The sequence below is a fragment of the Manduca sexta genome, chromosome 16 (assembly GCF_014839805.1).
Source record: "Manduca sexta isolate Smith_Timp_Sample1 chromosome 16, JHU_Msex_v1.0, whole genome shotgun sequence".
Classification (NCBI taxonomy): domain Eukaryota; kingdom Metazoa; phylum Arthropoda; class Insecta; order Lepidoptera; family Sphingidae; genus Manduca; species Manduca sexta.
Genome location: NC_051130.1, coordinates 11,748,760 through 11,774,657, shown reverse-complemented (window position 1 = coordinate 11,774,657; position 25,898 = coordinate 11,748,760). Strand labels below are relative to the sequence as shown.

At 38.1% G+C, this 25,898-nt stretch overlaps 2 protein-coding genes across 3 annotated transcripts; one reads left to right on the top strand and one right to left on the bottom strand.

Annotated features, from left to right (window-relative positions):
* Nucleotides 1–1,186: 1,186 nt before the first annotated feature.
* Nucleotides 1,187–14,389, bottom strand: LOC119188329 (CCHC-type zinc finger protein CG3800). Of its 2 annotated transcripts, none has more exons than XM_037439193.1 (3): nucleotides 14,155–14,389; nucleotides 5,467–5,650; nucleotides 1,187–2,161 (listed from the first exon to the last, which is right to left on the bottom strand). In XM_037439193.1, the coding sequence occupies exons 2-3, from the start codon at nucleotides 5,643–5,645 to the stop codon at nucleotides 1,909–1,911; spliced, it is 432 nt and encodes a 143-aa protein (XP_037295090.1). In that variant the 5' UTR covers nucleotides 5,646–5,650; nucleotides 14,155–14,389; the 3' UTR covers nucleotides 1,187–1,908. The 2 variants fall into 2 exon arrangements, with proteins under 2 accessions (XP_037295090.1, XP_037295091.1); XM_037439194.1 differs by lacking the exon at nucleotides 14,155–14,389 and adding an exon at nucleotides 13,897–13,915.
* Nucleotides 14,390–14,701: 312 nt separating this feature from the next.
* Nucleotides 14,702–25,898, top strand: LOC115452080 (peptidylprolyl isomerase domain and WD repeat-containing protein 1). Its single transcript, XM_037439192.1, has 11 exons — nucleotides 14,702–14,938; nucleotides 15,491–15,651; nucleotides 16,337–16,475; nucleotides 17,793–17,880; nucleotides 18,474–18,801; nucleotides 19,632–19,750; nucleotides 20,177–20,369; nucleotides 21,868–22,102; nucleotides 22,988–23,176; nucleotides 24,515–24,666; nucleotides 25,698–25,898. The coding sequence occupies exons 1-11, from the start codon at nucleotides 14,821–14,823 to the stop codon at nucleotides 25,839–25,841; spliced, it is 1,866 nt and encodes a 621-aa protein (XP_037295089.1). The 5' UTR covers nucleotides 14,702–14,820; the 3' UTR covers nucleotides 25,842–25,898.

Here is a 25,898-nt window from a genome sequence, read left to right as displayed (position 1 = left end):
CTAGATTGACTGGGATTTAGTATTAATAGCAGTTCTTGCTGAAGATGAAGAGATAAATACGAAATGAAGCGTTAAAAAAAAATTGGATACCTACGTCTTTTAAAGGAGACTGCGCTTCCACCCCTGCCCCCGCGTCCAGCACAGGCACGCGAGACGCCGTGGCATGATTGTATCGAAATAAAGTAAGATCAATTCTAAATTCATTAATATTAGAATTAAAAGGACTTGGATCAGGTAAAAATCCTTTACCGTGCAGTGCCATGCTGCGACGTCAATCAGTGCCAGCCCTTAAATGCAGTGGAGTCACTCATCGCACAGCTAGAGTCCTTGGTAAGAGTCGTGGTATAGCTGCTTTAGAACGTAGGTAATACTTCTTAATTTTCAAGGAAAAACCTCATAGGTAGGAAAAATACATAAATAGCGACATACATGATTAATTGCCTTACTTTCGTTATCTTTTCATTATTATCGTAGTTTTGTTTTATGATTTGGTTACAAAGTGCAAATTATTGCGAGTTGATTATCAGTAATTGTAGTAAATCCACTCGAATGCTGCGACTGCTTTGTGTGTCGGATACCAAGTAGAGTAACTTCTTCGTCTTTACCAGGTATTCGGGGTCTTTCACTTTCGTGTGTGTAAAAAAATTCGGGTAGTAGGTATATCGAATACTTATTTAGTCTTCAATTTGAAAGTTGTCTAGTAATGACAACCCACAATAGTCGAGCTACTGGCATGCAAGTTGATCCCTACCATCAGTTTATCAGTCCGTACTGTATAAACAGTCCATTATGCAGATTATAATTTCTATGCAATATTTTTATGTAAAAACTTATAAAATTGTTCTAAAAATTCAACAAATAATAAATGTTTTAGACAAAAATATTGATAATTACGGTGCAATAATTTTGTAAAAGGTGAGCGAGGTGTGGTGGGGCAGGATAGATGACGCCCTCTTGTTCTGTCAGTAGTGTTCAGAGTTATGGGTCTGGTCTAGGATCGTATGAAGGAAGAAAATAGTTGAAAATAAAAAAGACCGTAGTCTCGTGTATAATGTAATAGGGCGACACAGAAACTTGTTAATAATTGGGTAAGATTTTATTATCTCCCACTCAAAGCCGCAAGGCTCGTTTACATTCTTAAGTATATAAAGGCATATCAACAGGGATAGCAAAATAAAAAATGTTATGATTGATGAAATTCTAATTAACCACTGAATTCTCCACAAGTCAGCAGGATCATAAACAAAGGAATTGATCAATAAAAATAAACCACCAAGAGTAATAATATGATAGGATAATGTGTCAGACAGTCGGGCGGTCTCGCGGTGTCGATCGCAACGTCACTGACTCACTGTACAGTGTACAACTAGACGAACAAGAGAGTCCGCGGGGGGGTCGGGTCGCTCCGGGGGCTCCTCTCTTCTCATTGAAAACTCATGGTACGCCAGCATCCAATTTATCTTTTGACAAAAAAATCTGTACAAAATATATTAAATATATACTCTGTAATGCTAAAACTGTAACGCTACCTCATCAATAGTTCAATCACGATTATTAAATGATTTAAAAACACAATAACTCCATCACGTGGTGCGAGAACAAACATTAGCCTATCTGCGATCTCCGCCGAATCTCCAGACCTACGAGTATATACAAGTCTCCATCCGAGCGGCGAGCGCCGGCGTCGGGCGCGGCGCTGCGCTCCGTGCTGCTGCTGCTGTCGCTGCCGCCGCTGCTGCCGCTGCCGCTGCGTCGACTCCTTTTAGTAATTCCGTTGCATGTATAATTTGATACAGTCGTGTGTGTTACGATACTGATCCTAGTGTCGCGTCCTTTGCTTATCGTCCGTGCGTGGCATCATAATATACATAGTTTATTTAATATATGGTGTGCGGGCGGGGGCGTGTGTTAATTCCGCTCCTCGTCGCAGTCGCGCGAGATGTGGCCCAGCTTGCCGCACACGTAGCAGGTCTTGGTGCCGTCGGGGCAGTTGCGCGAGATGTGTCCGGACTTGTTGCAGTTGTAGCACGTCTGGTTGGAGTTGTCGCGCCCGCCCTCGGGGCAGTTCCGCGCGATGTGCCCCGTCTTGTTGCAGTTGTAGCACGACGGCTCGTCGGGACTCTGCGCGCACTCGCGCGCTATGTGCCCCGTGCCGTTACATCTGCAAACATACGCCACACAATTACATTACATACTACATACATTACACTTGGTTCCGCAGAGCTTTTCATCTATGTTACAGAAGGGTAGTTAACCGCTATATCGGTCACAGTTACAACCGAGCAGTTCGCGTGTCTCTCGGCCTGGGATACTTCCAAGAGGCCATACTACACTATTACAATGCGATCCATTGTACAATGATAGAAAAACAGTTATAATGAATGATTCGCGTGAGTGTATCGGTAGTTGTAATTTGCAAGTCACCATGCTGATTGCGAACCGATAAGAAGCGACGTTTCATTGATCGGCACTTCACAGACTTTATCCACAATAATTTATATATTCTATGCCAGTATGCAATACAATATTTTTGTAAAACATAAAGATCATTATTGCTATATTATTTTTTATCATCTAATACTAAGATATCGTTACCAAGAAAACTACGTTGTCATGAAATTCAATAAAAAAATCGTATTCTACAATTTGTTGCCTATGGAATCCATGTTTGACTCATTGTATAGTTGGCAAAATATAGAACAGCCTTGGTCATTACGAAGCCTCGTCAAAATCGCATTATTACAGTTTCTAATAAAAACATTATAAAAATGTTTATTGATCACGGTCGCTAGTAAACGGCACTTGTGACACGTCTATAAACTTGCTTGGTAACACACTGTATAAGGAAAAATATATTAATTAATCCACTGGTTGTTGCGCAGTTGTCCTTTAAATTATTGTGGGGATTCTTGGAATTAGTGGACGCAAAGAATAAGAGGGTAATGTGGAAGGTAGACGAGACAGTGAGTAGAATCCAATGAAAGTTTGGAAAAATGTGCTTTGTTCATGATTAGGTTTGAAAACGAGAAAGGATGAAGGTGGGGTAGTGGAGGCGAAAATTTAAAAAAATAAAGGAAAAGTCTCGAATATCCGAAATGACTTATCATATAAACTTATTAAAATATCTGAAGTCGGCACGCGGACACGTGACGGCACTCGTGTAGACAAGGTCGAGGGTGGCGAACAAAATGTACCCTCTCGCATCCGACGCGCGGTGACCTTGAGTACTAGGTCATTGCTTGCTATAATCTCCGGCTCATATTAATCTAGTGTAAGATTCGAATACTCTGTCTTATACGTATAAGGTTACAATTCATGAACGGAGGAATGCCTGTCTAGGGCGCCTAAAATTTCAGAAAAATATCTGTCTAAAGTAAAAAGACGAAGGTGATAATGAACACAAAAGACCATAATGATGACAAATATTTATTAATAAGATTTTTTTATTTACTAAGAAGATTGATATTTGACTGAGCGTAATAAAAAAAAATGTTCGTATCGGACCGATGCCGGCTGCATATCAGTCAAAACCTTAAAATGCCTGTCAAATGAAGCAATCGCCTGTCTTATGGCAACCGAGTGAATTATGAGACGAGATAGTCACTCGCCTAATAATCATACTGTTCATAAACTTGCAGCAACATCAACCAATCATGTATAAGGAACTATACACCTAGTAAATTATACCTGGCTTGTATCACCTTAAATTATTGAATGTGAAATCATATCATAATTCCCAGTTGTTACATTAGTTACCTTATCCTTCAAACAGGAACACAGTGTTTGCATACTGCTGTTTGAGGGTAGAAATAGACAAAGTCACAACAAGGACTTGCGTGTACGATTCACGGGAAACCTAACTAGTGCACAAATACTAACATAAATCAGTTTATTTATATGAACAAGACAAACGGACGCAGTTGCTCCGTGTATCATTTCCTTAACACATTAGCTTATATGTCATTAATAGTATTGAATTCATTAGTTATTTAATACATATTAAAAATAACTTCGATAACGTTATGATTATTTTTTAAACTTATTTACAAAAATTATCTTTATCGTACATTCTGTTTTTAGCTCAAATATTAAAAAGAACTGGATAACACGTCTCGTTCGTCGCGTTGATGAAACAACTAATATCTTAGTTGGCATATACCGGCACGATTAACAGCGCTAAGGGGCACATTTGTGCTGATCAACAACTCTTTACAGAGAACTTATACCCCAACCTTATTAATTCACCCTGAATAAGAATTTTAAATTAGGGCTGTATTAATGAACCAATACAGCGGCGATTAGCCTAGTTTTATGTGGAACGGACTGATGGACGGACGAAATGATGTGTGTTCTTTGTGAATTATCGCTGGCTTTAACGGAAAACATCGTGAGAAAAACATGCATACCTGAGAAGTTCTCTATAGGAATATCGAAAGTGTGTGAAGTCTACCAATCCTCACTAGGCCAGCGCGGTGGACTAAGGCCTAATCCTTCTCAATAAGAGGAGGCCCGTGCCCAGTAGTGGGACAGTATATAATGCAGGGCTGATATTATTATTGTTTTATATAATGAACCAATCTGAATCGAGAAGGATTTTAAGTAAACATTTCAGACAGTAAACTATTTAATAATCAGTACTTGAGTTGTCATGTGAGCGCCCGCTATCAACAGAATCGACGTTTAATAAATGAAACTTAGCGCTGTCAAAAATTTGACGTCACTGCTACCAAGATTAGGTAAATATTATTGATAATATAATAATATGTTTATGAGCGACGATCTTACGATGCTAACTTTTACTTGATAGTGTCTCAGCTGCCATCACACTCCACTGTGAAACTGAGTTGGATCTATTAATTCGGCCCAGAGATTATTGATTTAATAATTAATATACTAAAAAGAAAAATTTTTCACTTTTCGTAATCAGGAAATGGTTTTATCCTTATTATTTGATAGCGTTACTTGTCGGAATTTTTCATATAACTGCTTAGGTAAAGATAGTAACAATTCATATCTTAATAACAAAATCTGATTAATTAGTTATCGGTAGTCACAAACAATAATGCAGAAAGATCAATATCTATTACCGCACGCTTATAATTAGAACATACGTAAAAACAAATCAATCTAAATGGGTTTGGATTAAATTTAAGTTCTGACGAATATATTTTAAGTAATTTATTTGTACATATAAACAATCAAAGAAAGTTATTCAAATTGCAGATTCTTTGTATATTTTAATTTTCGAAGGTACTTAACACGTGTGTTAATGTAAAACTTTTATGGAATAATTTTACAATTCTGGGTCTGGAATTGGGCTCAAAAATACAAACAACCCTTTTTGGAAATCGGTTAAAATTGGTAGTCACATGGAATTTAACTGGTGAAATATGAGTGTTTTATTTCGCCTTTTCAGGGATAGGAAGGAAAAAGGCGTATGAAAAGTTATTAGATAGTGTGTTATACCTGTAGCAACGGTCGGCCTCCTCCTTGCAGTCCCTTGCGAAGTGTCCGATGCGGTTGCACTTGAAGCACTTCTCCCGCTGCCGGTTGAAGCTAGCGTCGCGTGCGCCCACGCCGCCCTGCGTGCACTCGCGGGCGAAGTGCCCCGTCCGGTTACACTTGTAGCATACGCTTGAGCTCATTGTTGCTGCATAAAAAAGACGATTTTTAGTATTAATTAATTGCCACACGTTGTTCTGCTTCGAATCATGGGGTTCTATGTTGTTCTCAATCCGATAAAATCAGAGTTGCTCGGAATTGTAATTTGCCCACGACGCATATAACGAAGTATCCGTGGCGTGTACACTAGTTGCGCCTTTGTCGTACCCTTCAAGGATAAAGGCATGGAGCTACATATTATAATAAATAGGTTGCTCACTTGATTGTATTCGTGATTGCTAAAATAAATAGCAAAACCAACAATAAATTACTAGAAATCCAATTAAAAGGACGTTAGCACGAGGTGAACTCAGACTCTTGCACACGAGAAGCCTACCAAATATTACCAGAAGTGTAAACTTAGTTTGTACTATTAATACTAATTTGCAACTGAAAATAATTCAAATGCAAACTTGGCACGAATCCATAAAAGTTAATAAAAAGATCAATGAAGTCAGCACCGCAGCGAGAGAGAGCTACAATAGACCCGATTCCATTGAAAAAATAAACTGTAAATAAACGACTTTCATACTCAACGTACACTTATAAAGAGGTAACGTTTGTTTGTAAATCTCTGGAAATGCAGAACCGATTCGCAAATTCCTTTCATTGTAGAAAGCTACTATCTCCGACCAACAAAGACTATAATTAATTTGGGAAGTCATTTGTGCCTTGCGAATCTATAAAAATAGTATATTCTAATTTTCATTATCTATGATTCAGAATGGTAATTCTCTATGACGAAATTTGTGGATTCCCCGAAATATAAAACCAAAATATCGCTAATAAAGCGATAAGGATTTGATAATTCACTGTCGACTAAATTTAGTGAAAAGAACTGAGGAAGTGAACAGAATCATTTTTCGAGACACAATATCAAGGAAGAAACTACCATCATTGAAGTAGTATCTGCATTTCGAACGTCTAAATTGTAAAGAATATAGGCCGCTATAAAACGATTAAGTCCGCCAAGTTGACGCAAAATTTCACCTCACAGCGATTGGTTACAGTTTTTTGTCATTCAGGCGGGCGTCGTACGCTCGAATCCGTACAACTGTCGAATCACAGGTTTCATCCGTTTTTGTATAGCTCAATATTTATAACCGTTAGAGAGCCCTTGTAGACAACGGTGAATACATATTGAAAACCGGACTGGACAAGACGCCGAGATAGGGTGCGTTAAAAGGAAACGCTACTCAACGTCGTATAACGATCAAGAGACTTTGTATGTTATTTCGAACGTATATAAACGTGAGTATAACGTTGAAGTATAAAACATAAGATTTTTCCAGTAGGTACACACATATGTGTAGTATGTAAATTCATAACCCATGCGTCTTATGTACGGTTACACTTGCAACGTTATAATATACTCGCAATGCAGGCAAAATATGCGCTCTAACTATTACCATATATGAATAAAAGTTAGACCTATGGTTGTAGACATACCCGGTGGGCACCAATAACCTGCCACGCTTAGAAACTTAATAAAAAGGGTTTAATTACCCCCATGACCTTAAAACGCATAATCGACGGTCATTACACTGCGCCGTCTCTCTCTACCGGATGGGGTGTGCGAGTGAGAGCGGGACGCAACGTATTTACATACGTGTTCCGTCGCGTTGACCCTGAGCGATAAGGCGGAGACAAGATCACGGCAAATTGCGGTCGATTGTGAACAATTGAAATGCGGGCACAATGTTATCAACTGTGGAGCGACGAAAGGAGCGCGTCATGCGAACCAATTGACATGATTCTAACGAATAAAGCATTGATGAAACGCGTCGGACCCGATCGGAGGCGGGACCATGTTAACAAACACCAGTCCCTTTTTATTATAAGACGTGCTAGGGACCTTTTGGGAATCCAATACTGAAATTTTAAAAGTTATATGATGAACTTCTTGCTACTTTTAAATACATTACATTACATTTTGAACTCCGATAACGTTTGTCGAACTCCGAGGTTATGAATTTTATTAGGTACAGTATGTTATGAGATTAACTAGGCTTTGATCTACCGTCTGAGCTTCCTGTTTTATGAACGTTATACGCCGGAGTCCTCGAGCGGAAGTGTTGTCACGTCTTGTCAGTCACTTCATATAAAATGACACGGTATTGCCCCTGCCCGGGCCCTGCACGCCTGTGTGGCCAAGGTATTTATCATGTCGACAGTTGAGAAATAACGTTCCTTGATGGGACGTGACGTACGTAAGGGTTATTAGACACTGGATAAACGATAATAATAATTTCAATAACATTTCATCAAAAAGGGTACTAATCATTCAATCAAACGTAACGTAATTTACTGTAGTAATTCGCCGTAGATTTTCCGAGGTTTCCAAACAAATAATTTCTAAGTTGCGTGGGATTAGGATTATGACCTTAATTCAATATGGCCGCGTAATTTCTTAGTTGTTTACGATATCTGACAATCTGTTATATGACGTGTATCGACGTATGTGCTTACAATTTGATGCGGTCTTTCTGGTTCCAAAGAATACAAAGCCAAGTGATAAAGTTTGCCAGAATGCGATACTTTGTTGTGTGAAAAAGTGTTAATGTGAGTTCGGGTTCAAATTTATGCTACTAAAACCTCAACTGTGTATTTTTATATTTATTCAAATCGTAGAGCATAACTTAACTCGTATATAGCAGTGGCTAAAGGTAAAATTTCCAAAAAGGGAACCCGACACAACATATTGGAACTAATTTCCATGAATGCGGTTTGCAAATCGTTCTAATGATAGATTCTTCATAAATTCGGCAAGTCGGCAGGAATTGGGTAATACGGACCCTTTGCCACTGGTATTTAGGATTTAGCATTCGATATTGATAAACTAGCCTTCAAAACCACCACGACAGTTACAAGTTTAGAAGACATTGTGTATTTGGCCAGTGTGAACAATTGATTGGCCACTCTATTATCAATATATCAGAGGCCCGAGAAGACAGTCGAGGACGCGGTTAAACGAAGAAACAAGCAATAGGGCCGTTTAGGTCTACCGGCCTGTTTCTTTATTGACTGTAACAATCACAATGATTCATTACTTTTGTCAAAATAATGACGTGTTGTTGCAATTCTTATAGCTTTTAGGGACTGGTAGTGTTTTGGCTTATACTTTTAAATTTTATGTAAAAAACTTGCTACGCACCGTGATGCACCGACTCGATAAGTGGTAAATTGCCATTAGACATGAAGTAACAGCTTTGCAATCATTGAAAGGCCGTAAACGCATTCCTTATTCCCTTTTATTAAGATTAAAAATATCACCCACGATTTCACTTGTTATCGAGTATCACGCGCTTGCATCTTTGTCATGTATGATAAGTGCAATGTAACATCAATTTAATCATTGCTCAGGTGCCACGTATTCTCAATAAAGATTTATCGGCAAATATCAGTATAAGTTTTAGAAAAGTATACCGGTCTTGCAGAATTGCAAAGGACTGAACGAAGCTAGTAACTTCGTCAGTTTAATAAAGTTTGCATCCGTTCGTGAATGGGTAGAAACAGAAAGTTTTCATGAAGTCAGTTCTGAACTATTCTCCGCCATTTTATATGAGAGAATGTTGTGATGATCGGAGTATAATTCTTGGAAATATAAAAAAAAAAATGTTTTATAAATCATATACAGCGAACATTTTTTTATAAATCACCCGGTATTTTATTTCGACTTAATTCAATAGACAGTCTCCTTTGTGAGAAATTCCTCCCTAGCTCGTAAACAGCACCAAGGCCAACCAGAATTTAAAAACTACTGCGTAGTATTGTCCTATAATCGTCCCTTTGAGATAGGTAATAAGTCTCATTATGCACAATTTCACCGTTTAAATATACTTCAAACCGGAACACAATTAACCGGTAAGACCTAACCAGACTTAAATGAGACGTACCATTACTCTACATTTCTCTTGCAACAAATAGAGCATTTTACGAATAAAACGAAACTAGCCTATTGAAATCGATCGAGAAATGTTATAAAACTTTCATATTTCGAAATAAAAAGTAAATATTCCGTTGATAAGCGGCAATACGTGTCGCGGACCCGCCGGAGAGGCTGAACAAATTTCTCCGACGCTTTCCCGTGCCGACTGCCGGCCGTTTCCCCGGGCTTGGCTCGTTTAGACGGCCACTTACTCGGATGTATAGGGCAAACTTCTACTTGAGTACGAGTCAAAAACATTCGAGAACTATTAGCTCTTTTCGTAAATATTTTCCCGAAGTTTATTTAAGAAATATCGCTCTTAACAGCAATGCGAGTGAATGAAACGCATTCACAACTGAAGAGGAAAAATTTGTGAATTTGTTTACAACGGTTACGTATCGGGAATTATTGCTTAGTTTCTTCTTTTTCATCATTGTTGTGCAATTGAGCGTTTATTTATTGGTCATACTAACCGGTTCTTATGAACCTTGTTAACTGAACACTCGAAAACAATTCAATATTGTACGAGAAATCGTTTCTGGCACAATGTTAAAGGACAAAAGTTTGTCTGCCAAGAAAAAATCCTTGAATTCTTTTATTGACTCGAGATTTCCGTTTCGGCTTTGTAAACATTGTACGTAAAGCGCGGACCACACACGACCTGGACCGAGAAGTAGGGGAACAGTATCGCAAAATGAACAGCTATTAACAACTTGCGAAGGCATCGAAAACTTGGTGATGGACGCGTAATCCACGTATTTATAAAACTTGTGAAAAAAAAAACCCTAACAGCACACCCCCGCCTCGATCTTAGCACTGTAAGGTGTATCGGCAAAACCAAACACATTATGGAGTTTGTATAAAGAATTATGGACTCTAGGGTGCACAATTACGATACAAATTACTCAAATATACTCTCGTCTTGTGCTTACGGCAGTCCAATACACAAAGACAATTTACAGTAAAACAATCGTATACCGGCAGAGAGCGAAAACGCGAAGTGTTATAATTAGACAACCAAAGAAAACGTAAGACAAAAACAAGCTAACGCTTTATATCAATAGTGTCGTTTTTCATTTAACTGTGTGCGAAGATGAGCAAGCCGCTCGACTGATACAGCCACGGCTACGTCAAGAATGGCAACACCATCCATAACTTTGACAAACAGCACATAATCGGAAAAGAAGGAAGGTGCAATAAGCCCACAAAATAGATTATTCTAGAAAGGGTCGACGCAAATGTTACTCTAATACCTATCTCTTTTCTGTTACTGCCAATTTGGATACTAGAAAGCCAAACATTACCCGCGTAAGTTTCATCTCTCTCACACTTTTATGAATTTACTTGACAAGCACATATACCACAATTGCCAACTCCCGATTGAACAGCGCTCGTCCTTTGACAATTGTGTCATAATGTCCAGTAATTAAGTGTCTAAGCTCGGCGAGTCTGCGGCTTGCAGGTACATTGCGGTGTCAGGTCACTAACATTGTGCCTGGTTACAATGGAAACAAAAACCAACCGCCGCGCTAAGTGAAAGCCAGTCATTAGCTTGCAATTATGATAACGTGTCTGCTGTGTTCGTGGAAAATTATTTTAATGTAATTTTTTATTTCAGCCCGCAATCAAGCGACGTATACTATATTTAGAGAAAGAAAAAGTATCATATACGTTGTCCAATTAACTCTGTCGCATTTCGTTTAATTAATCGGGCTGAACAAAGTTACTATTTGAGTATCTATTATATTCAATTTTATCCTGGACACAATGCACATATTATCAGGGATCTGTTGTTGTAGATCTTTAACATTTGGAAAATCGTGGTGTTACAACACTTTATCTCACTAACAGCACTAAATCCAGAAATGTGAACTCTGTCCGTATTGCGGGACAGCGGTAACACCGGTGAACCGGCCCAAACTGGTTACACCACGGCACACAACTCCAGATTAGAAAATATTACTTATCTATATGTTACTATTGTACGTTACAATGTTATTTGGCTACTGTCAAGGGAGTTGTTTAATTCATTATATTACGTACAGTAAATTGGTTTTGTTCGAAATAACCGTATCATTATGCCAATCACTATAATGTTGATAAATTAAAATGTCGATGTTCGATTTCATGTTTTATAGTTTGTCTACAATCTACGTGTTTTTATAATAATGATAAAACTTATTAAGTTTTCAACAAATACATAGCTAAATTACAATTACATATTCTACACAATTATAAATCTCACCAAATTTCCTTGAATTTAATTTAAAAATAAAATAAAACTAAAACGAACACGTACAAACATAAAATACAATGGCGGACATATTTAATTGTAAATTCAAGATGGTCGAGACATTGTAATAATTACCTGAACCATATCACTTTCTAAATCTCAATTGTCATTTATTGGGCCAGTGGGACATTTTTTTTTCACTGAAAAACGAGACTTGCTTCGCGATTGCCTGATGGTTTGCGCCACGTATGCACGACTACAGTAATATTGCTACTTGGAAGTATAAATGCAAGACCTGATCACTTTTTTTTTATTGTTATTGTTGCATGATATTACTGGCAGAAAATGTAGGCTTGAACTACATACTGTCCCACTGCTGAGCAAAGAACACAATACACAGGGCATCTTTAGAGATAGCTTTTAGTGATGTTTAGTTTTGGAAAAGTAGTGCAAATTTAAAATAAGATGAATAAAACTTATAGACAACATTTTTAACATATAATATTTGTATGCAACTGGATTCATATATAAAAATGTATCTTTAGATTCTAGTAAAGATAATAATATTATGAACATAATATGTATAATGAATCAATAAGAAAATTGATAAGTTCCAAAAACTTCATAACAATTTGTCATATGAAGTTATACAATTGTATATAAATTTGTGATGACTGATAAACCTGAAGATAAGTAAAATGATTAAAGATATTATGATAATGGTATACCGGCACTAGAATGTACCGTAAAAGATTTCCATTTAAATGAGAATAACAAATGTGTTTGTATTCTACATATTTCACATCTGGGATGTGTAAAAGTTTGTTATTAAAAATATTTGCTGTTATATTACATAATAATCCACCCTTTTCTGTAAACATCTATTTACATTAGGACCAAACATTTCCATTTAACTATGCGACAATGAAGTTAAAACAGTTAAACCAATAAAATTAAGTATAGCGCCATCTGGTAACACAATATAGAATCAACATTTAAATGCCAAGAAAGTGATGCTAATGCATCATAACTCTAAGAAAACAGATAATGGCCGTTGTGTGCTGTATAAATTTACTTTCATACCAGGAATGAATTCCATTAATGATAATTTAAATGCAGCATGCAGGGTAAATGGCCCAGTGCAAGCACAAATAACTATGTTACATAAACATGTTATTTTTGTAGCGGTTATTTTAGATACATTTTTATTGACAAGTGGAGTCACTAGCAGTAAATGTATTCATTATTGATGAACTATAGGGGACACCTTTATTATTGTATATGATAATAAGTTTGCTGTATCAAATAACAATTAATTTAAGTTTTGTATAACAGTTCATTTGTGGTAGGTTTGATACTTTGTACAGGGTTATAGGGAAACTATAGAAAGTTATCCAACATGTTATCCGAAGTGTTTCGAGTTGCCTTTGAGGAAAACATGTTATTGTTCCTAAATAAGCTCCACAAATTAAGGTTTTATTTTACCTTATTTATGAAGGTATGAAAGTTTACAAAGCAAGTTATGTGTGCAAGTACACATGAAGGTGTTGGCTGTGATTGGCTGAGGAAAGTGTTTGACATGTGTCGTAACTGCAGGGGTCACTGTCCTACGTGGAGTGAACATGAGAACAATGAACCACTTCTCCATATCACAATGTATTATTGGAATTCAACTTAAAATGGCTGTTGCATTGCAAGATTGTGTGCACACTGACACAGATTACCATTGATATATATACAGCGCGCGTGTTATGTGTCACAATGTACCAGGCTATATGTGAACCCTAAGGGCCGTCTAACAGGTTGGCGACATATTGCACATAATCGTCAAGTCGAGCCAGAGCGCGGTGTACGTGCATAATGTTTCCCACATGTTCTCCGCAATAAACCGATGCGTCATTATCTTTATACAAACAGGGTAAAAAAGGAAAGTCGACCGCGGACCGAATTCACACTGAACCCGGCACACTCGCAGCAGACATTACCACACAATGCACCGCCTGTGACGTCGCGGACGCGTCTCCAACTGCTGCAAGACAAAAGCTGTGTCCAAAACATTCAAATATAAATTTACCTCTACTCGGAATGTGTCACAGACGAGTCACCGCTTGTCAAAGTGACCACGTTCGATAAACAACCTAAACGAAACACGCTAACATAAAAACGCAAGATGTTCACATTTAGACACTACAGGAATATGCGTCGTGGCAATATTAACTGATAATTACAAGAAAACACAACTGCAATATACGTACGCCGTATAGCAGCCAAACCACGTGTAGAGGTACCGGTAGCGCGCGATTTCACAATTAATGTTGCACTTTCCACTTACCGATTAGTTGTGAAACTTCTTGAGCACTTAGATCACTATTGTAAAGATCGTTGAACGACCAAAGATTCAGTAAAATTTACAAATTAGATGTAATTTATGACGCTCCGTTTGCAAGGAAGCCAGCCACCATCACTACAAATTCGTAAAAGACATTTTCAGCATAGACAACAACAATTAAAAAGTTTTTAAATGTTCCATCGTGACTCACTAAATTGTGAATAACGCATAATAAAAAGTTTTTACAGTTATTTATAAGCCAAAAATTGGTAAAATTAATTTAAATTTTATCCGTAAAGTTATATTTTGCCTAATTTGGATAAAATTCGTTTATTTTGTTTTGCGGCAAAATAACGCTAAAAACAACTTAATTCGGTCTATGGTAGATTTGAATGCACCAATCGCACCTCTCTAGCAACCAATCAGATTGAGCGCCGTAATGTCAACCTATCAGAAAGCGAGAATTTTGTTTACTTGACAGTTCTGTGCGACAGCACAAGGTGTTTTATAATACGATCAATTTTAAAAGTCGATTATTCGCCTACTGCACTTTTATTTTTAAGCATATTTTATTTTACGTCATTTTTCCAGTAACTTCGTTAGCATGTGTTGATGTTTACATCTAAAGGAAAACTTTATTTTAGGGTTTTAATGATTTTTTTATGAATAATGACATCAGAGAAGAGACCTGGAAGTGAGGACACACCCGGCGATGCTGAGGAATCGGAAAATTGGATTGGTCCAATGCCATCTGAGGCAACAAAACCTAAGCCGAAGAAACGAAAAGGTATGTACGATCTTCTATATTTGAAATTTCGGATGCTAGGGTATATAATACGGACTGTAAATTGTATGGGTAATGGGACCATGTACAGTGTATTAGATGTAAAATAGATTGTTTTGTGTATATTCATAACTTTGGAAAAAAAATTAAAAAGACATGGGATTTCTTATTGTAATTATATCAGTTTTAGGTGTTTTCAAGCTAGAATAATTTATATGTACTTTTACAATACACCATTATTATCATTGATATCGGCCCAGAGATCTATTGTAGATTTCTCTTAAAGCCAAGTACTGTTAGTTAATTTCTTACAACTATTGCAATAGTAATTTTATTAGTTTTTAAACAACTATATTTAACTATCAATGAATCACAAAATTATTGCATTCTTACTCCATTCATCAACAAACCATTTAACTTTACAAATATTTAATTATCATTTATTTTATTATTATTTAATATAATTAAAAGTGTTCACCTTTTTTAAAATGCCTTTAAAACTAATAATTTAGAATATGCAGCTTTGTGAATAATTATATTATAATTTCATTGCAGTGTTAGAATTTGAATCATTGTACATAGAGAATCTCCCGTCATCAGAAACTTATGAACATAGTTACATGCACAGAGATGTGGTCACTCATGTGGTTGTAACCAAAACTGACTTCATTATCACTGTTAGTCAAGATGGCCACCTCAAGTTTTGGAAGAAACAGGTAATAATAATATTTTGATTAGTTATTTAGATACAGAAGTTTCAGGCAGGGGTGCAACACTATTGGGCTCAATGGTAGTGCATCGAGTCTATAGGCCAGGGTGCTCTCATGACCTGGATCTTTTAATTGTAGTTCATTTGCCTATGAAAACTAATAAAGCATATTATTACCAAAAGTTTAACTAAGGACCTTTTTTTGCTTTGCTGTTTTATTGTGGTGCAGGGCACCAGGGTCAGTGACAAGGGCCCCCCAGGTCCATACCTTTTTTTTGTAGGTTACCTGCCTATCAAAACTAATGAAGCGCATTATTAGTACCTATCAAAATGTTTAATTAGAGACCTTTCTTGACTTTGCTATTTTATAGACATCTGGGACCTTAGCTAGCTACACCATTGGTCTCAGATTAAGTGCCACATACATTCACTCACAATATTGTTCTTTTGAGGTTATGTAATCATTAATAATTATTATTGCTTGGGTTTGATAGTATTTGTTTGAATATTTTTTAGGAGATACAGTATTATCTTGGTTGTAGCACAATCAGAAACTTTATCAGTCTTGTATGATTAACAAAGACTACAAAAAGAATAAAAGCAACATACAAGAATCCTACTAATATACTATATAGGTGGTTCCAAATGAATGGTTAATAAAAATTACAGTCAATATTAATTTTAAATTCTAGGACGAAGGCATAGAGTTTGTGAAACACTTCCGGTGTCACCTAGCGCCGATCGCGGACGTGGCCGCCAACAGTACGGGGTCGTTGCTCTGCACAATATCATCCGAGAAAACCGTCAAAGTTTTCGACGTCGTTAATTTTGGTAGGTGCAGTTCTGATTAGTACATTAATTATTTTACATCTAGCCATACCTTAATATGATTTTTTGCCGTCCCATTTTTATCAAATTGTAGAAGCGTAGGTATAAGGTAATATTAATATCGCCCATGTTGATTCATTTCGTTTGACATTACGGTAATGTAATGTTGCCAATTAATAAAGTGTCGATTTTTATCTGTGTTACCAGTACAATGTTTTAACGATTTATAATCGATTATTCGATTGTGATTGGTTATTATTTATTTTAAAATTTTACATACCTAATTATGTACGTAGACGTAAAAGCCTAAACTGATGTTTTAGGGTTCCGTATTTCAAAAGAAACCTTTATAGGATCACATTGTTGTCTGTGTTTGTTTGAAGCCCGTAGCCGTATCTAATGCGCCGAACAGGGTTACTGCGGAGTAAGATCCTTCATCTCAGGAACATGTATACATATCAAGTTGACTTTTATATCAAATACTAGGGTCTGCGATCTCTTTCATTTGTGAAAATCAAACTTATAAGTTGACGTATTGAAAAGATATGGTTGTTTATCTAAAGCAGCCTTTGGGGGAGGTGAACCGGGCAATCGCCCGTGGCCTCGCCCTTACAGGGGCATCGCGCGGCACCTTAGAGGACCTTTTTTGTAATTTTAGCGACGAAACTGTTAAGACCGTGGTACTTATTTGCCTCACCCTGGGCCTAATATCGTTTAGGGCCGCCACTGCCGTTCATGTCGCATATTTTGCGAAATTACAAGCGAATCAAAATCTATCTAATTTCCGTTGACCTAGAACATGAATTAGGCAAGCTGTGTCTTACAGCATATTTAAAGGAAAAATCAGAAAAAAAAGAGTATTTTATTATTAGAAAACTCATTGCGGTTGATGAAATAACCGTGCTTAGGGATCGAACGGCAAAGATGCCAAATTTGAAGTTATTTTTTTTTTAATTTTATTTATTTACTAAATATGATCTTACAGGAGTTACACCTAATGCGATTATATTTACATTGTCATATAGCCAATTCAGATACAGATACTTATATCTCTGCCCTGTCCTGTCGCCTGAAACGCCCCCCCGCCCCCTCCACCCCCCACCCACGAGAACTGGGCGGGAGTGAAAAACCCTTTCTCCGGGAAACAAAAAAAAAAGGGTATAATGTCTGGAATTACTGAACCGATTAAGAATAACTCTTTCAATAATAGTAAGCTACATTACTTCTGAGTGCTATAGGCTACTTTATATCCCGGGAAAAACTTGTGCACGCAGAAGAAGCGGCAAAATCCAGTAATTGACTATGACATTAATATTTCAGACATGATCAACATGATGACGATAGAGTTTGAGCCCTACCGAGTGGAGTGGGTGCACTCCGCTGGAGACCCAATATCTGCATTAGCCATGTGAGTAATAATACAAGTCAATTATTATGCTATGAATCTTCTTTACAACTTTTTTTTATTGCTTTAATAACTGGACGAGCTTGCCGTTCACCTGATAAGCGATACGACCATAAATAGTAGAAACACCATCCAACACCATGTACTACAAAGTATTGTTTGATATTCCACTGCGCTCGTTATCCTGAGACATGAGATGTTAGGTCTCATTATGTCCAGTAGTTTGGCTACAATGTCCTTCAAACCGGAACACAACAGTGACTACACACTGCTGCTTGGCGGCAGAAATATACATTGCGGTGGTAACCACCCAGGCGGACTCTCACATATGAGAGACCAACCATCAATAGGCGGATTTACTGAGACGATTTAGTCCATCATGCAAATTGCTGGTTGGTAGATTTCTAAACTCTTGCAGAGAATTCTCAAGTACTTAGGTTTCCTCAAGATTTTTCTTTCATCATTAAACTGAAAGGCAATTAATAATTTCTGCATGTCTTGGAACCATTAAATGACACGACTTCTCAGTTGACGCAATAATATATATTGAGGCCTTCAAGTTTCACTTTAGTTTATTTATATTATAATCCCAACAGATCCGACAAAAACTCGAACAAGATCCACATATTCGACGGCACGCAGGCCCTGGGCACACCGCTGCACACATTCGAGACGCTGCACCAGAAGCCCGTGGTCACCATGAAGTACAACCCGGTGTTCGAGGCGGCAGTGTCGGTGGACAAGGCGGGCATAGTCGAGTACTGGACGGGCCCGAAGCACGAGTACTGCTTCCCGAAGAACGTCAGGTTCGAATCCAAGTTGGACACGGACTTGTTCGATTTCGTGAAGAATAAAACTTATCCGACAGGGCTAGCGTTTTCGCCGGATGGTAAGAAGATGGCGTCTATCAGTTTGGACAGAAAGGTGAGTAAAATAAAATTATAAATGATGTATCACTACATAGTATAAAACAAAGTCGCTTTCTCTGTCCCCATGTGTGCTTAAATCTTTAAAACTACGCAACAGATTTTGATGCCGTTTTTTTTAATAGATAGAGTGATTCAAGAGGAAGGTTTATATGTATAATAACATCCATTAAATAGTCAGCATTGCACGCGTACGAAGCCGAGGCGGGTCGCTAGTTAATTATAATATCATACTAACGTAGTGGGTGGGTCGAAAGGTTCTAGAGTGGAGGCCACGTACAGGCAAGCGAAATGTCGGACGACCGCCTACAAGGTGGACGGACGACCTGGCTAAGGTCACAGGAAGTCGCTGGATGCAGGCCGCTTCCAACAGGTCGACGTGGAGATCCTTGGGGGAGGCCTGTGTTCAGCAGTGGACTTCCTCTGGCTGAGATGATGATGATGACTAACGTAGTTATTTAAGCTAACTAACATTATGGACTGTAACTGTTTGAAATAAAGAAATTATTATTATTATAATGTTTTTACGCAAATGTTTGGAATTTAAATAAAAGTAGTTTACGGAATTTTTCGGGATAACTTTGTTTAATTTTTACTCCAGACATTTCGAAGACTTTGTAGCCCTCATGGCATTCATTCCCACCTTGCCCATAAAGGCTGCAATCTTCGCAACAACGGAAGCATAATAAACAAACTTGCCTTTGCCGCGACTTCGACTGCTTTAAAAAGTTTCTTCGGTATAACAGTCCCGTTTTATATTTACCCAAGATGAAGCAGTTTGTCCTTTAATTGTGTAGTGATAGGACAAATGCATCATTTCTGTTGTAGGTCCGTGTGTTCCACTTCGCCACTGGTAAACTACACAAGGTGCTGGACGAGAGCCTGCAGCGGTTCCAGGAGTTGCAGCATCAGACGCAGCAGCTACCCAACATGGAGTTCGGCAGGAGGTAAGGAAACGCGTTAACGTTTTCGATACAAGTCATCTTTATTATATTTATTCTGTGTTGTTTTAAAAGTCTTGTTAGAAGTATTACCTGTTACAAAGGTCCCGCAGCACAACGCCAATGTCATTTATATAAAACCGATATAAAAAGTAGCCTACGTGTTAATCCAGGAAATGGTTTATCCGTGTGCCAAACTTCATCAAAATCTGTTCAGCTGTTTCTGCGTTTCCTCTAACGTCGAAGCTGTTTTACAAACTTTAGTATTTATATCAGGTTAGAAGTAATTGAAACAGTTTTCGAAACATAGCAATGTTCCGTCCTTAGATAAATAATGTTTATGAATAAGACGGCTTGAGTTTAGTTTATATAAGCTAGAGTTGTGACTCTCATAAATATAAACTCCAACACCAATCCCACACCAACTCTCAGGATGGCGGCAGAGCGCGACCTGGAGAAGTCGGACTCCGTGCACCTCGCCAACGTGTTGTTCGACGCGAGCGGACACTTCGTGGTGTACGCCACCATGCTGGGCGTGAAGATCGTCAACCTCACCACCAACCGCTGCGTCGCCATGCTCGGCAAGCCGGAGAATTTGAGACCGCTACATCTCGCACTCTTCCAGGTACGGAATGGCAGAAAGAATTACCTGTTTCATGATAAGTGAGGAGTACTAGGGCCATAGGAAGGTAACATTATGACTAGAGAAGGGATTAGTGGCGGATTTGCCTTAAAGCCCAGTAGGCCCGGGCCTATGGCGACCAGACGATAAATCGGGCCAAAAAACACTGATGATTACAAGAAATAACTGAAATGGAGAGTATCTTAATTAAAGGCTCGCGTACATTATGATTATAATCTTCCTAAATAACTATTTTGGCTGCTGAAAACGGGGCGGCACATGGACTTGGGCCTAGAGCGGCTAGGACTGCAAATCCGCCATTGGACGGGATTATATAAGCCATTCTCATCGCTAATAGCATATTTTCTCTATTTCATGTTGCATAATTACGATCTCTAATTATGACCATCATTACAATAAATTAAAATGAAATTAGATGTACATATACTCTGTTTAAATGAAATCAAATGTGTATATCAAACATCAACACACTCATCCCTTTATTCTCAAAGGAGTAGGCAGAGAAAACTGCAAACTGATACTTTTCGCCGTTCGTATTCCGTTCCATAATGATAGGGGGCGAGCCTCTCACCATATCGAGCAAAAATTCTAGACTCCAGGCTGAAACGAAAAACCCAATATCACTATCCGGCTCGGGTATCCAACCCGAGACCTCAGCACCGCAATCTTACCGTAATAAAACTACGTCACTGAGTCAGTGTAAATATCAAATTGTATATTACCTGTCTAATATGTTAACTGGTACAATACAGCCGCTTGATCTTGGCCGGCTTGAAGTTAGTCACAAATGGCTATAAATTCATCGTTACAAAGAACTAGCAGGTGATCATAGATAAATAAAATACTTTATTTATAACGTAGATGAACAAACTTGCACTTATCATACGTCAAATAATTTATTATAATAATAATTATTATTTTTAAATAAAACTTATACCACTTATATAACTACAGACATTAGAAATAAAATTAACATGCAATATAAGGCATAAGGTTAACCAAAGTACGAGTAGCGAGCTCGGGCTGACAGGAAAGGGGGAATAAAAGTATAACGTACAGAGAACGTGTGTTGTGGCTAACTTCAAACCCGTCAAGATGCAGCCGTCATCTAGGTAATTAAAGAGAGGCATATTAGAAAATATTTGTCAAATAATCTTCAATATATAACTGATCATTTTTTTTTTTTTTTTTTTTGTTCAAACTATCATTGTTAAATTATTATTTTCATTTACAACTCTGTAGCTTTGATTGACTAATTAAATTAATTGAGTGATCGGGTTGAATTCTACAGTTAATCATTCAAAAATTGAATTAATTGAGTAATGAGGTTGAATTCTACAGTTACTCATTCAAAAATAGAATTAATTGACTAATCAGGTTGAATTCTACAGTTACTCATTAAAAAATCGAATTAATTGACTAATCAGGTTGAATTCTACAGTTACTCATTAATTAATTAACCTTGACATATTCTCTTCAGGGCCGCCCTAACCAGCCCAAAGTGGCCACCACACTCGAGATGGAAGGCTCAGAGAACCCAACATTGTTAAACATCAAGATCGACCCGACGCTCCTCTGCACCGCGTACAAGAAGAACCGCTTCTATTTGTTCACGCAGCGAAGTCCCGACGACATCAAGAGCCCTGATGCTGATCGAGATATATTTAACGAGAAGCCTTCGAAGGAGGATATTATATCCGCTACGGAGGGGCAAGGTAAGTGACAATCCAGCGACTGCGTTGCCATACTTGAGAGTTTCTAACAGGCCGGCATAATTGTGTAGACCGGTGACCATTGACCATTAGGTGCAGTGGAATAAGTTTGCTGTGCTCAAAAAAAAAGTCATGTCAGAGATCACCTGTTCTTGTATAGGCTAGCCGCTGGCATGTTATTCACTATGCGCTATTGTGGCGGGTTTTGACACCTTTTGTACGGTAGTCGCCAATCGGGGTGGATCCTGGATACCAGCATCTTACCACCAGTAAATGGCTCAGTGGGAAGGACATTTAAAATCAATATAAAAATGAAATTTGATATTATTATACAGTGTCATTTTGACAATGAAACCACACACTTAACGATTTGGAAATAACACTTTACAATAAGTTACTTGAGCCGTAAATGTAAATTAAAAAAGTGTAAGTTTCGAACAAAATAAATATTAATAAAAGTAATTTTAATTTTACGCGCCCTAAATCCACTACTACTACTCTTAGAGAATTCGTCGCAGCGGCAACGCTATACTTTCAGTCAGAAATACACTCACGCACACGCCATACTCGCATTGAACTACAAAATGATAAAAAAAAAATCAGAAATTGAAACTAGTATTTTAGGTGAAAATATTCGTTAGGCATAATGTCAGCAAAGGTGAAGACGAGTATATGGTTTTATTTAGAAACGCAATGTCAAAATGACTCAGTATATCAATTACAGAAAAAACCGGTTATAATGACATTGAAGAGACCATCTAATCTAGACGCTATATTCGTATATCGTTTCAAAGATACCCTTTTTATTTGCTGATACTGCCATTTAGTCGTTTTTACCAGTGTGTCGTTATAACCGGTTTTTATTACATCACTATTGTGTTTTTGCAGGTGTGCAGCGCATATACGAGCAGGCGATAATCCACACGTCGGTGGGCGACGTCCATGTCCGTCTGTTCGGCAAGGACGTGCCACGTAGTGCAGAGAACTTCAGCGTGCACGCGCGCAACGGATACTACAATGGACACATTTTCCACCGCGTCATCAAGGGATTCATGGTGCAGACTGGCGATCCTACTGGTATGGGGTGCACTAAATTGCACTAATTTGCACTAAATTTTATTATACAACTGGAGACGCCATAAGTAACGATATAATTGCACTAAATGCCACTATACAGTATTGTACTAGGAAATTAATTTTATTGTAGCACTATGCAAGTGCCTTGGTGGAGTAATTCTATTCCGTGTGCGAAACAACACTTCTATGAGGTCCCGGGTTAAAATCACGGGTCGGGCAAGGTGATATTGGGTTTTTTTTTGAGCATCAATTTCGGAGTTTGAAATTTGTGTCCGATATGACTATAGGCTCACCTCTTATCACTTTATGGGACAGAATACACAAACTGAAAAGTGGGTGTCCTAGTTGCATTTCTACCTACCCCTACGGTGATAAAGGCGTGATGTACTTGTGTCTATGAATACTCTGGAAAATAATAATTACAACTACGTTTTAAAGCCCAGAACTTTTAAAAGCTGTATATACCAAAAAAAAATAATAATTAAGAATCATCATTTCTGAAATAGCTTGTCTTTGGTTTTTAACATTTTTTTATTGGGATAGTGTTTCATTCATTATATACTGGAAATAGCCACTAAACCGTTAATTCCGTATGACATCCTAAAGTGAATATCATTTTAATTTACAATCAACATTATTGGACAGAATATTTAATAAGAAGTATTTTGGTAGTTTATTAAAAAATGTATAAAAAAATTATATCTAAATCTTTGCATATTGCCCAAAACTAGCCACCATTGTAGATAGAAATGATCCAGGCCGTTCTTAGATTGCCCTAACGTAAGATTGTAATAGAAGAAGAATAAAAGCGGCGATAGCCTAGTTGGTTGTGGAACGGACTGCCGAGACGAATGTCCACAGGTTCAAATACCAAGGACACACACCTGTGACTTTTCTAAAAAATCATGTGTGTATTCTTTGTGAATTTATCGTGCGCTTTAACGGTGAAGGAAAACGTCGTGAGGAAACCTGCACATCTGAGAAGTTCTCTATAGGAAATTCGAAGGTGTGTGAAGTCTACCAATCCGCACTAGGCCAGCGTGGTGGACTAAGGCCTAATCCCTCTCAGTAGAGGAGGCCCGTGCTCAGCAGTGGGCAAGTATGTAATACAGGGCTGATATTATTATTATGTTGTATCTTTCCTGCGGGAAATCACGGCATAAAGGCCGGTTCGTTTTGGAAGGCTTGCGTGGGGACATGGATCCAACACTTAGAGGTCCCTTTAAGATACATTACTCTAGTTGGGGTTTATACACCTTGCGAGTACTCTCTCGGTCTGTACTTATGGAGGAATATTATTATTAAGATTGTAATATGAATGCGTTGTGTTGGTTGCAGGCACGGGCACGGGCGGGGAGAGTATCTGGGGCGGCGAGTTCGCGGACGAGTTCCGCCCGCAGCTGAAGCACGACCGGCCCTACACGCTGAGCATGGCCAACGCCGGCCCCAACACCAACGGCAGCCAGTTCTTCATCACGCTCGCGCCCACCGTACGTACACTCATACCTTTTTATTCTTTAAATGACGAGACGAGATTTCCGCTCGCCCTATGGCGATCTATACGTCCGACCATAAACAATAGAAACACCGTTCCTTGCATTACAAAGTATTGTTTGTTATTCCACTGCGCTCGCCATCCTGAGACATTAAGTCTTATTATGTCCAGTAGTTACACTGGCTACAATGTCCTTCCAACCGGAACACAACAGTGTTTACACTTTGCTGTTTAGCGGCCGAAATATACATTGCGGTGGTACCTACCCAGGTGGACTCATATATGAGACACCTATCACTAGTAAAATAATACGTACAAACACTAATGTAGATTTAACGTCTTCAAATATGGACAGCCTCCTAATACTTTTTACGAGCATAGTAAAATGATCCCATTGCACCTGATGGTAAGTAGAGTAGGGTTCAATAGCATGTCGACTGACAAGACAACATTACCCCTCGGTAGTCGACACAATTTTGCCGGCCTGTTGGTACCGGATATACACAGGCTGATCCCAGAACGCCAACCTTAGGTGGGCCACTATGGCGGGTTTTAACACCTTGTATACGGCGGTCGCTATCCGGGCGGTCCGGTCGCTAGCTGTTAACTTTATGTCTGTCATCACGAGGAAATTAATCACGTAATATTAGGTGATCGCTATTCACAAAAGGAAAGAAATAGGAATTAGTGAAAGGAGATTACTTTATACTGGGCATTTGACAAAAAAAACTCAACAGCAAGTGTTACTTTACGTTACAAATAAATGTTCTAAATTGTTCCAGCCATAAATAATATCGCCACATGAAACAATAGCAAACTGTCACTGTACAATAGAAAAAATACACGAACACATAATAGATTTTTTTAGGGGGGCGAACTACGTATCAAATAGCGGAACCTCGATCCCAACCCCTATGAGAAACACTTGATCCCATTTTTGTACTTAGAAATAAAAACTTATTTTATAAGAAATTAAAAAAAAAAAAAAAAATTTTTTAGTCAGTGAAATGTTCCAATTTGTTCCAGCCATGGTTAGACAACAAGCACACGGTATTCGGTCGCGTGGTGCGAGGGATGGAAGTCGTTCAGAACATCGGCAGTGTGAAGACCAATCCTAAAACAGACAAACCTTATGAAGACATTAGGATCATATCCATCACTGTGAAATAACATTCGAAGATAAATGTAAATAATTTATTATGTAATAAAATTTATAGTATAATAACA

Coding starts and splice junctions, on each gene's coding strand:
- LOC115452080 (XM_037439192.1), top strand. CDS start 14,821: ATGACATCAGAGAAGAGACCTGGAAGTGAGGACACACCCGGCGATGCT. Junction 14,939..15,490: donor TAAGCCGAAGAAACGAAAAG/GTATGTACGATC, acceptor ATTTCATTGCAG/TGTTAGAATTTGAATCATTG. Junction 20,370..21,867: donor TACATCTCGCACTCTTCCAG/GTACGGAATGGC, acceptor TATTCTCTTCAG/GGCCGCCCTAACCAGCCCAA.
- LOC119188329 (XM_037439193.1), bottom strand. CDS start 5,645: ATGAGCTCAAGCGTATGCTACAAGTGTAACCGGACGGGGCACTTCGCC. Junction 2,162..5,466: donor GAGGCCGACCGTTGCTACAG/GTATAACACACT, acceptor GTATGTTTGCAG/ATGTAACGGCACGGGGCACA.